The 13,920-nt window shown below is 37.1% G+C and overlaps 1 protein-coding gene across 2 annotated transcripts in view; it reads left to right on the top strand.

Moving 5' to 3' along the window:
* LOC124276341 (protein O-linked-mannose beta-1,2-N-acetylglucosaminyltransferase 1-like) overlaps nucleotides 1-13,920 on the top strand; it is a 60,288-nt gene that overhangs the window by 21,092 nt on the left and 25,276 nt on the right. For both annotated transcript variants that reach the window (XM_046711970.1, XM_046711971.1), the window contains one exon: nucleotides 13,744-13,862. In XM_046711970.1, coding sequence (XP_046567926.1) covers nucleotides 13,744-13,862 — 119 coding nt within the window. The remainder of the gene's footprint in view (nucleotides 1-13,743; nucleotides 13,863-13,920) is intronic.

Here is a 13,920-nt window from a genome sequence, read left to right as displayed (position 1 = left end):
CATATCTGTGTTAGGGGCAACGCCCCTCTGTGTATTTGAAGGGAATATGAACAGTGAGCGGTACACAGATATTCTCGAGGGACATTGACTTCCATCTGCTCACGTGTTCTATGGAATTTTTTTGATTTTCCAGCAGGACAACGACCCAAAACATCGTTCAAAGCATTCACAGGCCTGGTTTCGGACCCAAAATATGTCATTATTAGATTGGCCAAGCTATAGCCCTGACCTAAATCCAATAGAAAATGTTTGGGGACTTATGAAGGAAAGTGTCAATAAGAAAAATATGACAACTATTGCTGAAATGAAAGAAGAGGTGGTCCGATATTGGGACAGCATGGACCACGAGTTTCTAACTTCTTTGATCAGTAGTATGCCCCGCCGCATTGAATCCTGCATTGCTGCCCATGGTTACTTGACAAAAAACTATCTGTTCACGTGTCTTTGAATCTGGAGTTATGTTCTGCTAATATTCACATTTAATACGTGAGTAATGAGTGAAAAAATATAAAAATTTACAATATTTTTAAAGATAACAACTTTCCAAGTGTGGTGAGAAATTCACACTTTTTGTCATCCTTTAGACATACAAAGGCAGAACAGATTCCCATGCTCCCTGACTTGGTTGACACATGTCATCGTATCCCAATTGCATAGATCGATGCTCATGCTGTTGATCACTGGATTGTCTGTCCAGATTTGACTATTTACAGACATAAATACACATACATACTAACATTTGTATAGCGCCGATATCCAGCTCAGCTCAGCTGCTCAAAGGCGCTTTGTTTTTCCCTCGTTCACTGGATGTCAATCTCAACGGCACACGTATTGTCAATCTCAACTCCCTGGGGAGCATACAACTCTTGCAGCCACTAGGCGCGACGAGTTATTGTGTCATTCCCATCCTTATGAGGTACCCATTCACAGCTGGGTGGACTGGGACACTTGTGACCACGCCATATAGCAGAAACATTGCTGAATGCTGCAAACAACAAACCAACCAACCAATTCCATAGCATATTTCCTGGTCATAAGAATTGGTTAGGTTTAATTGGATGGTCCAGCTATGGACATGGCTTACTGTGTCCGAAGGTCATGGATCACTGGGATCAGTGTTATGTATTCAGTCACTGTTTGGCAGGATCCAGATTTGAATATACAGGATAAAGAAGAAATATATGTGTCAGATAACAATCAGCTATCTTTATACTAATGAATCCTCTTGATGGAGGACTGACTGAGTAAGGTTTTATTATTCATGTAGCGATATTCCAGCAAAATCATGGAGGGGTCACTAGAAATGGGATTCACGCAATGTACCCAGGGGGCGGGAGTCAAACCCGCATCTTCAGAGTGATGAGCGATTGCTTTAACCATTAGGCTAGCCCTCCCCTGACATAGGGACCACTGATGCACCAAGGTAGAGAACATTGTTCATAATGATGGGTATCAATTCCCGGAAGGATGGTTTGTAATTTTAATGTGGTTTACAACTATTTAAACATTAATCTATTCAATACATTCAGCCCATTTAGTTTGTACACAATCCAAGGTTTTGCTTGAAATATTGTGAAAGTGGTATAAAATCCAACTCACTCTGAACTGAGGTTGTTCTATAAGTGAGTGGTCAGCTTGTGTATGTTGGTAGATATCTATATCTCACAAGCATCGATTTGCTTTGGACTGATTCCACAACAAGCTGGCATGACAGTTCATTAAAGTTTCTTTAAAGCTAACTCAATATTCTTGTGTACACTATTGATTGTCAACAGTATGGACATGGCTCCTTTTGACAACCCATCACAACCTGAAACAAGAATGTTGTAGCACAAATAGGGTTGTGCATCAAAGAGAAAATGACCAGTCTTCCCATATGCGAGCAAAGCGAGGAATGGTTGGCAACTTGCTTCCCTTGCTTCGGTTCGAAAAATATTTTTAATATCAAAACATAATATCGCCATCATCAAAGGTAGACACCCATGTCCTCACAGGGTTGTGCTCTCAGATTTCCAACCTCATATTTAATAATTACTCACGTGCAATATATTTAATTCAACATTTTAAGCGCCACTCGTGGCTTAACTAAGATAGTTGCTCAACCACTGTGGGCAGTGAGGTAGCCTAGTGGTTAAAGTGTTCGCTCGTCATGCGGAAGACCAGGGTTGGATTTCAGACATGGGTACGCTTATATCTGGTGTTCCCCACTGTGATATTGGTGGAATATTGCTAACAGCGGAGTAAAACCATACTCACTCACTCACTCTCAACCTCTGTTTGTTTGACTGAAGACTTGAGAGACATCACTCTTAGTTAGTAAAGAATGGCATTTGTATAATAGAATACATGACATAATTATCTGTATGGTTATCAAGATCATCGTCTGACATAATACCTAAGACGCTGTTGTTGAAAGGTCAGGTGAAGAGCTGATAAAGTGTGAAGAGTGACAGACATTCCAGTATCAGCAACACATGTGATACATATTGAGCTGAGAAGGCTATTATTAACCTTCTCAGTCTGTATTCTCTTCAAGGTAGCCTGATATTCTGAACATCTGTTGCATGTTCATTTCACAGCTGTTGACAACAGAAGTAGACTTTAGCCTACAGTCAGAGCTGACCAGCGATGTGGTGGCAGAGAACATTATCAGTCTTGAACCTCCCAGTTTTGTGAATATTCATGCAAGAAACAGCAGGGGAAAAGGTTTCAGTTTGACAAGGCAAATGTTTCAAAGCCCTTAGACCAGATGGATTAATACTGAATTCTTACCTAAGAGGATCAAGAAGAAGGATTATGGACTGGTCAAATAATCTCCATTGCTCATGAATGGACATGTATTGCAACATGTAGACTGATAAACAGACGTTAGCTAAATATTTGGTGACATGACTCTTGGATTGACAGAGTATTTGTTTGCAATTTTGGATGTTCTGAAGAGTGAAATATATGGTTGGATAGAAGTGTCACAGCATCAACATCATCATCAACCTTGAAACTTGGACTTTCTTGTTGTTTCGACTCTGTGCAACATATTACAGACTTACAGTTGCATAGGATGTGATCTGCAGGTGTTTGGCAGAAGTTTTGGATACTTGGATCCTCAACAGAAGGGTTACTCTGACTGCTGGTTCTTGTTGACAAGGCATATGAAATTTTTAAATCTTGACGTCCATGCACCTTTGATGAACTTTGAGTGAATGTTCGTTCCTGAGTCACTTCAGGTTTCAGAGCATGTCTTTACAAGATGTACGCAACTGAAACATCAAACAATGGTTACTTTTACCCACTATTTTAGAGATATGACATGGATGTCTCAAATAGGACACTGGTCAGTTGTGGTTGCTATGGTGATAGGTCTCATAACTGTGACCTTCAAATTAAAGGGAAGCAACTCTTGTACTGAGGGCAACTCCTGGCTTGGAGAACTTCAAACGGAATGTATGACTTTTACACCTTGCTTTTACTTTCTCCATTCTTTTAATAACCCTCATCCAGTCCATCCAGTGAGTTGTCAGTGAAAGATGTGAATGATGGATAAAGGGAACTTTAATGACAGGCTTCATATGCACCATATTGAAGTCCCAATTGTATTTAATTGATTTTTGATATTACTTTTCTAGCTGTAATGAATAATGCCGTATGGATGCCATGCAACATCTGACTCATGGCCAATAGATCTACACCACAGCAATTCCATAAATACTTGCAGTCATTCTCTGCCAGGCCTCTATTGTCATGAATATTGCAGGTAATTAAAGAACAGTGGGGATTTGGCTTAGAATTGATATGATTGATGATGTGACTTCATAGATCAGTGGCCAGACATTATGACTTTGTTGATTGCAGGTTGTTATACACCAAAGACTTAAATCTTTACCTGTAATATCAATCTTGGTTTGTCATTCCAGGTTTGACTGTTTTCACCTGTACTATGCCTGGAATATTGTTGATGGTGGTGTTTAGCAACAAGGAAACAAAATAATGGTGTTAGGTGTTATGAGAAATCTCCGTCAATAAAGCATGGTATTTCAGTGAACAAGCACTATAAAAAAGCCAGCAAAAGTGGCCATGCACACTCACCATGCTCGCATGCATACATTCATTTCTTCCATAGCTCCTTGCAAGAATATTTGGGTCATTTTCAAAATTGGTAGGATTTTCTGTCCGTTCCAAATAAAAAAAAAATCTGTTAACTTAAAAGGATTTTTTTGTGCTAGAAAACATATTTAGAAGTTTACTAGTCAGTAAATGTGGTATATCATTAGTCTTGTCATTTTGAAATTTATATTTGGCCACATTTTAGGATCAAAATTGGCAGATTTGCTCTGTCCGGATGTGACGGTCCTAATATCAATGTTCACAAATAATGTAAATATAAATGCAAATAAACAAACTAATTCATATTATGCCAGTTAGGATTGAACAGGCATACTCAAACTGCATTTAATTTTTTTTTTAACTTAAAAAGTTTTTTCCTACAAATTGTAACATGCTTGTCCTGTCATTTTGTGTCCTGACCGTTACCAGTGTATGAAATTCCTGCAATAATTTCCCCCTGGAGCTGGATTGTAATTCTACTTCCTGTGTCTGCTTGAGCTAGCCCCTGTGGATGTGACAGCAAATGAAATAATGAAATTCAACACATTTTGCAGAAAATTGACACCATCAAATAAGTATAAATGTTATGTGTCAACCTTAATTGTCCAGACCGTTACCAATGTATTTTGTGTCAAATATATCTCTTTGTTTTTTTACATTTCAATGGATATGTTGCCCAGAAATGGAAGAGGTGGAAGGCATGTCCTTTGAAATCTTTTAGGGATCATTCATTTTTTTATTTTAGATTTACTTACAAATTGTCTTGACCGTTACTGTCCAAACCGTTACCATTCTGCAAAGTAGCGGTTTGGACAGTCCTATAACAGTCTGGACAAAATGATTTGTATTTCAAAAAGTTGTTCATTACTATTTGAAATATAACAAATTTATAATTACTTTAAAGGTTAAGATAAGTTTAAGCATGGAATTTTACTGTTCAAAGGAGTTTTGATGTAGTATCATAAAAAACACAATCTCTAGTAACGGTTTGGACAAATAATAGTAACGGTCTGGACATATCTTTAATAAATTTCAATTTTAAAGAATATGTTCCATGGTGTGATAATAACTTTGTATTTACTTATCTATCTGCTTTAAATAATAAAAACCAAAACGAATTTATCACGTTAAGTTTCTATTTTCTATAAGATCTATAGTCTTTATAAATTAAAGGTAACGGTTAGGACATCTATGGTAACAGTATTCCAACCTTTAAAGATGTTTTGGATGTAAACTGTTTTAACTTTAACTGTGAGATATGTAAGGTTACCATTTACTTTGAATATTTGCTAGGTGCTAATATGTTGGCCAAACCTTTGTATTTGATGAATGTGTTACCATCTCACGATTAACAACAAGTAAAGGTATCTGAGTGAATGAAAGAAGTATATTTCGTGGAGACTAATATTGCACCATAATATCAACAGCAAAATGACATCTATTCAGTGGCCTGTGTAGCATGACCATGTGTACAGTATCATAGTGGTTGCAGTACCTTTCAGAATTTAATCTTTTGCAACTTTTTAGAGGGATAACATTTGTTTGTTACACTGATGTCCTGACCGTTACCAATAATGTCACAACCGTTACTATTCATTCAATTTTCGTTCCCCAATTGCACTCTTCTTTAGATTATCAGTGATTTTCAACCTAGACAGGTGTGTTTTTCTATTCTTTAGAAGCTACAGTTTGTTTTTATTCAAAAGCCTAAATTCATCCACAAGTTTCATATTGATATAACAAATGTCCAAACCGTTACCACAGCATGGAAGAAAACATGTCACATTTGTTACAAGTTAAAATTTCTAATACACATTTCACTGTCTGTCCAAAATAGGGTTAGCAGTTGAAGTAAATATATAATTTTTTCCTTTCATGTCACCTGTTTTATGTTGGATTAAATTGTTTAAGGTTTGTGTCCAGCCCGTTACCATTCCTTTCCAAACCGTTACCACTATTGTCCTAACCGTTACTGGTGTTAATTGACTGCTCTAATTAATTCATGATAATACATGAAACACTCCTCTTTATGCTGGTGTCATCTAAAGATGTCCTGGGCTTAGTAGCTGATGTGAATTTTAGACAATATCACCTGCGGAAAGCTATATGCATAATAATGTTTTAGAAAAATGCAACTATTTTGTGGTAAATAAATGAAAGATACAAAATAACACTTTCAAAAATAATGATAATAGTTTTTACCTTCAAGTTTGATTAAGTTGGTGTAAAAGCTGTGTATGCCATCTTTAAAAGATTTTTATGAATTATATTTTAAAATCCTTATTCTGATTAAGAAGTGGTAACGGTCAGGACTTTCCCTCACCCTATTAATTACTTATGTATCAATTAAAAGGCCAATTAGTAAATTTGAGCCTGCATGTTTGTATTATTGAATAATTAAGTATTTGAGATTTCATTTGAATAAAACCTAAATCAATTTTCATGAGTTTGATTTTACTGTAATAAAGAATTGAAAATCCTACCAATTTTGAAAATGACCCATTTACAAAACATCTCGGTTTGTAGAATCCAATTTACCACCTTGCATCCACTTTGCTATATAATGAAATATTTTGGAATTAATTTACATTACTAAAATCATCTGAAGTAAATGGATGTTTACATGAGCTGACCAAGCCAAACCCAGTGTTCCTAAATAATGGTAGAGAGTCATTTTAGTTTAGGGGTGATTCAGGCACAAGATTAAAGTCATTCCAAAATGTTGTGTCGGTCTAACATTTATCAATTATTCCTAATTACAGAGAGACAACTTTGATGAAAATGTCCCCAGGGATTGTCCTCCACGGCCATGGACAAATATTAGATCTGGCACAAACATGTCTTTGAACATGTCAACAATGTTCATTCTTACATTATCAATTATCCCTAATTACAGAGAGACAGCTTGGATGACAATGTCCCCAGGGATTGTCCTCCACGGCCATGGACAAATATTAGATCTGGCACAAACATGTCTTTGAACATGTCAACAATGTTCATTCTTACATTATCAATTATTCCTAATTACAGAGAGACAGCTTTGATGAAAATGTCCCCAGGGATTGTCCTTCACGGCCATGGACAAATATTAGATCTGGCACAAACATGTCTTTGAACATGTCAACAATGTTCATTCTTACATTATCAATTATCCCTAATTACAGAGAGACAGCTTGGATGACAATGTCCCCAGGGATTGTCCTCCACGGCCATGGACAAATATTAGATCTGGCACAAACATGTCTTTGAACATGTCAACAATGTTCATTCTTACATTATCAATTATTCCTAATTACAGAGAGACAGCTTTGATGAAAATGTCCCCAGGGATTGTCCTCCACGGCCATGGACAAATATTAGATCTGGCACAAACATGTCTTTGAACATGTCAACAATATTCATTCTTACATTATCAATTATTCCTAATTACAGAGAGACAGCTTTGATGAAAATGTCCCCAGGGATTGTCCTCCACGGCCATGGACAAATATTAGATCTGGCACAAACATGTCTTTGAACATGTCAACAATGTTCATTCTTACATTATCAATTATTCCTAATTACAGAGAGACAGCTTTGATGAAAATGTCCCCAGGGATTGTCCTCCACGGCCATGGACAAATATTAGATCTGGCACAAACATGTCTTTGAACATGTCAACAATGTTCATTCTTACATTATCAATTATTCCTAATTACAGAGAGACAGCTTTGATGAAAATGTCCCCAGGGATTGTCCTCCACGGCCATGGACAAATATTAGATCTGGCACAAACATGTCTTTGAACATGTCAACAATGTTCATTCTTACATTGTCAATTATCCTTAATTACAGAGAGACAATGTGCTAGTTTTACAAACAATGAAAACGATGAAAACGTCCCTCTGTCAGTGTGTCGAATGGGATAAAACTCTTCTGTCCAGGACCAGATCTGGTTCTGGCTCTGTGAATGGAAATAAGAGTGCGTCATTGTGTATATTAGGTAAACAATATCTGCTTTGTTTGATATGCACACATTAAAAAGTGTTGGCAGTCCATCAAAATGGATTTCAACATGTTTGATTATAACCTAACTCTGACACTAATAAATTCTTTATGTGTTTCAACCATGTCTCCCATTCAGTGTGTGGCTTCTATGCTGTCGTCTTTATTGCTTATATTGATAGGTTTACTTGTTATCTACAGAGCCCCTGATGTGTTCATGACTAGGTCAGTTTAACTCACACTCTCTTTAAACCGCCTCCGTGGTGTAGTGGTTAGAGCGTCCGCCCGGAGAGTGGAAGGTCGCGGGTTCGAACCCCGGACGCGTCATACCAAAAGACGTTAAAATATGGTACTTGTTGGTCCCTGCCTGGCGCTCGGCATTAATGGGTACAACAAGGACTGGTCGGCTCGGAGTCAGAATGTGTCTGAGTGGGCTATTCATGCTTCACTGCGGCATGGTATCTCAGTGGGCTAGCATTATAAAACCAGCTTAAGTCTGGGCTAGTACAAGCAGCCGCACATACACATACACACGCATGCACGTCGTCATATGAGCGAAATATTCTCAAGCACGACGTTGAACCCAATTTCACCTCACCTCACCTCACACTCTCTTTAAATATACGTCTGTTCCATAGCATTAGTAGCCTGTTTACCATGGTTAATGAAGTCGATAGCCTAAACAGACATACCGTCTACCTGATGACATGTTACACTACCCATGGTATGTTATGTCTGTATGGTCAGGTAATCAGGCTGAATTGATTAGCAGAGGCTGATGGGGAAATTGTTGATTGTATTATTGATGGTAATGATTTGAGCAGGGGGTGCGGCTGGTACTAGTTGACATACATATAAATAGATACCACAGTGTATGTGTGTGTGTGTGTACACTAGCATTTAGTCTCTGAATATATATAATTTTGATAGAAGCAAACAATTTCTTTTTAATTTGAAAAGGAGCCCCACTGAGATGGAAGATTCAGACTAATGCTTAGTCTTTGAATAAATATAATTTTGACAGAAGTAAACAATTTCTTTTTAATTTGAAAAGGAGCCCCAGTGAGATGGAGATCCTGAACCCGAGGAAATCTAGACTTGCTTCATTTAGGCTTTAGTATTGCAGATAGGGCTAGGCAGTAGGGTAAATAATGTGGCTGAGTTACTGTGAGACAGACAAGTGTACATGCACTCCTTTACAGGGGTGGAAATAACTTTAAAATTGCTGGTGTACTCCGGTACAGTGGCAGATGTAAAATCACTTGCCCTGATACTTTTTCCACTATACCGTCCGTTTTCTTGTTGATTTTTTAAATAAACAACATAATTAACATTGGAAAGTCAAATGGACACCAGTACAATGTGATATACAAATTTGCTTGCCCGACAGAAAAAACACTGGACTCTGATGTCGGGCAATGGGTTATTTCCACCCCTGCTTTACCTGTCCAGATCCTACTAAATGATAAAATATGCTACTTGTTGTTGCCCTTCCTGGCCCTAACATTAAGGTTGGTCACCTCGTAGTAGGATGTGCTTGTTAAACCATCATCACCTCTCAGTGACAGGAATAAGCAGCCATACAGACATGTTAATGGTCTCTGCCATGTTCGTGCAATAATCTTGACCACAAAGTTGTATTATTTTTAGGTTACTTTTCCATGCATACATCCCCCAGATGTTGCCAGATATAAAGTTAAACTGAAATTACTGAAACAGTCATGTGCAAACATTGCCACATAGTTAAACTCTTTATCAATGTGTTATGTTAATGTAACAGCAGCAAGTTTCGTTTCTGTAATTTGAGTATATTATTACTGTCATCAGTCTGAAAAAATGATCACCCATAGAGCTACCATGTACTGTCTACTGACTATGGGAACTGCAATGAAATCTCATTGAAATATTAAAGAAACTTTATGGATAACAACTTCTTTTATTTCGTGAGTGCGACATTTTGACATGCTTGAAATCTGTATCGAAACGTTGCACTCTCAAAATGCCACACAAAGACGTTATATAACTTGTCCTTCCAAATGTTATTAATCTCAGACTAATAGATTGACCTAGCTTATTTCAAAACCCTGTAATAAGCTTCTAACCATTTGTGTACTGATAATAAGCAACAACATATCTACTTGATCTAAGTTTTCATCGGCCAAATTACTACTAAGAGAAACACCCTATTCCTCCATGTTATACTTATGTATGCAGCATATATTTCTTCTGTCCTTGCATAAAAGATAACCTCTTTTGAGCGGCATTAATATTTAAAATCAAGAGTCAGTATTCATGATTAGATTTCTGAGAGGTAATTCATTTTATGATAAGACATTTATGATTGAAAACAAATTTGTACTTGCAATTTTGAGTTCATCATAACAAATTTAAAGTTTATGACATATATTATCAAGCAAACTGAAACTTCTGTGTTGGAAGATTTATGATCAAACTTTTGAAAAGGGCTGTGTTATGTTTAGCAGTGATCTAAAATAGTAAATCAATATGACATGCAGATGTGCAGTATGCGCAGGTACACATGACTGTACCTGTAATATTGACTGTACTCTCTGTAGCCCCAAACTGTCTGACATCGAGTTTTCAATAAGCGTTTGATTACATTGCCTATTGATTGTGCCCTGCTTGGTGTTTATTGTGTCTATTTAGCAATAATCACATGCTTAATGGAATTACTGTAATATGTATACCGTATTTACTGTATTACTCAGCCTACCCCTATATGCTCCTTCCGACTAACTTCTCGACCTTTAGATTGTAAAAAATGTTGTCATAGACTGTGTTTTATAAAATATTGTTATGTTAAAATGTATATAAAAAAATTGATTTTACACGTGACTGTGATTTAATAGACTTGTGTAGATGTGTGAAGATGTCTTGTTGCAATTAAGCTTGCAAAGTTAAACTTTGACCTCTTGCTGAAGAACTTAATAAGCACCTTTACTAAGAACAGATATTTACATAACAGTCCATATATTCTTCTTTATATTACAAATGTTTAGAATAAAAAGCAGAGCAGCACATGAGGGATATATATCATTGCCTTAACTATTATTAGAAACAGGGGATTTAGTTTCATTAGAGTGAGTGAGTGAGTATGGTTTTACGCCGCTTTTAGCAATATTCCAGCAATATCAAGGCGGGGGACACCAGAAATGGGCTTCACACATTGTACCCAAGTTTCATTAGAACTAACTTTCTTAGTATGGGGCGGTGGGGTAGCCTAGTGGTTAATATCAAGACCGGGTTCGATTCCCCACATGGGCACAATGTGTTAAGCCCATTTCTGGTGTCCCCCTGTGATATTGCTGGAATAGCGCGTAAAACTAAACTCTGTCAGTCAGTCTTAACGTGTATGGTTTTAATATGCACACCCTTCAATGTTGTAAATCATCATGGCAATGAATACTGAATGTACAGATAAATACTACAGTCAGTAGTTGAGTTGCTACTTCAATAAACTACTCAGGAAGGTGTATGTGTGATCTGTAGCAGCTGGGCATAATGACGCCATTGATCGGACAGTTGAGCGATGAAGCGTCAACACTTCTGCATGTTGTTCATGTTGATAAGTAATGCCATTGAATTCCATTGTCTTCAACTTTGAATACCTGTTTCTGTAACACAAAGCTAACACTTCATATATTTATAAATGTTTTAACCTGTGTAAAATGTAATGTCCAATTTGTAGTTCCAAGTGTTAAAGGGGGAGTGGGGTAGCCTAGTGGTTAAAACGTTTGCTCGTTACGCTGAAGGCCCGGGTTCGATTCCCCACATGGGTACAATGTGTGAAGCCCATTCCTGGTGTCCCCAGCTGTGATACTGCGGGAATATTGCTAAGGATTCACAAGGATTACTGAACTTTTTGGATTAATTTTGAGTTCTGATAATTTGAACTCAAAATTAATCCAAAAAGTTCAGTAATCCTTGTGGTATGAAGAATATGCTCCTAGAATCATATGTTATGTGACAAATGCTTCTGTTTATGTGTCTTAGTTTATTAAACATTTACATACAGAACCCCATGTGGTAGGTCTGATTTCTGGTGGCACGGTCAGATAATAAGAAGGTTGAGTCAGATGTGTCCAATTTCAACTTTCTCAGGTCCCTATCAGAGGAGGGTCTGATTGCATTCTTAATGTCAGAAAAAACCATCTTATAACTGATGTGTATATTAGTAATGGTTAGCATGGTCAGTTTCTGGTATGGGGAACCTGATATTCAGTGAGTGAAAGAGTTTGTAATTCTAAGCATTAAGGTTATAACAAGGACCCCCTGAATTTAATGCTGTTTTAAGCGTCGTAAGTGTGTAAATAGTAGTGTTGGGAATTGGTTGAAATCTCACAGTTGATGATTGGTTCATTACCAATGGGCAGTCATCGGAAAAAAATTGTTAGCGTCATTTTTCAGATTTTCCTATTCAGGTTGTTAATGCAGATAAGTATAGCTTGTTTCTCTGTTGTTTTTAGTTTTATTAAGAAACTGCCCAAACTGCATTGGCAAATTTCACATCTAATTTAAAATGATGCTACTCGCTACTTCAAAATGATGACTAATATATCAAGATATATTCAGTCGATCATGACTTTTCAGTTAGCGAAGTGAGTTTTCTAAGAATTAAACATGTTTTCAGGCCCTGACAGCTTCTTAGATATGTTTCATTGTGAAGTGTTTCAAACACTAAAACAGTAGTTCCAAAATCGTTTGTGTTCGATTATGAGAAAAGGCGATCGATTGCTTGGTTGTTTGGTCACTGTGACCAATCTTCCATTATTTCAATTAATTGGAACACCACTAGTAAATAGGTACCACAATTTGTTTGCAGTACATTACCAGATTAGCAAAACAGTTTTGAACATGATAAAGGAGGACATATTTTGACAGTATTAAGGATATCCTTTAGCATGTTTTATGACATGTATTTCCTATATCCAATAGTGGTGGTCCGATTAATTGAAATAATCGAAGATTATTCGCCGTGGCCAAACGATCAAGCAATCGATCACATTTTCTCATAATCGAACACAAACGATTTTGGAACCGCTGTAATAGAGTTTGAAATACTTGATGATGGAACATACCTAGGACGTTGTCAGGGCCTGAAAACGTGTTTATTTCTAAGAAAACTCACTTCACTTTCTGAAAAGTCATGACTGAATATTTCTTGAAGAATCTGGGAAGTTAATGTTACACTGGAACTGAATAATTTTACACTGGATGTGAAATCTGCAAATGTAATTTGTGCAGTTTCTAAAAAAAACCCAAAGAACCAAATGTTTTTTCTTTATACTAATCTGCAACTACAACCTGAAAAGGAAAATCTAAAAAATGACGCTAACCAATTTTCTTTCGATGATTGGCCGTTGGTATTGAAGCAATCATCAATTGTGAGATTTCAACCAATTCCCAACACTAATATCCAACCAGCACTTGCCACAAATGTGCTGGGGCACACATTGTTGATCGGACATACCCAACCTGTCAACAGCACTTGCTTGTTCATAATATATTAGATTAGATTTGTTGAAGAAATAACAATTCCCTTTTTATTGTCATGCGTCAAGATTGCACTAACCAGTTCCAATGGAGTTATGTCTTTGTCTAACCCCTGTGTGATGTTCCCTGTTGTACATGTTGTAGATGACACTGTTGGTGGTGATGTCAAGGGTAATGTGGTGGAGATGGAGCAGTCAAGGTCCATCTCAGTAGAGGTTGTGTCCAGCAAGGAACTTGTATTCGTCTCGGTGGATGGAACTACCGTGAGTACAGGTTATGAAGTAGAAGGCCAAACTGCAAGTATAAGCAAAGGATAGTAAA

This window comes from Haliotis rubra, unplaced genomic scaffold (assembly GCF_003918875.1).
Source record: "Haliotis rubra isolate DU_JTF1 unplaced genomic scaffold, ASM391887v1 Scf208, whole genome shotgun sequence".
NCBI lineage: Eukaryota > Metazoa > Mollusca > Gastropoda > Lepetellida > Haliotidae > Haliotis > Haliotis rubra.
This window is presented reverse-complemented; position numbering and strand designations above follow the sequence as displayed.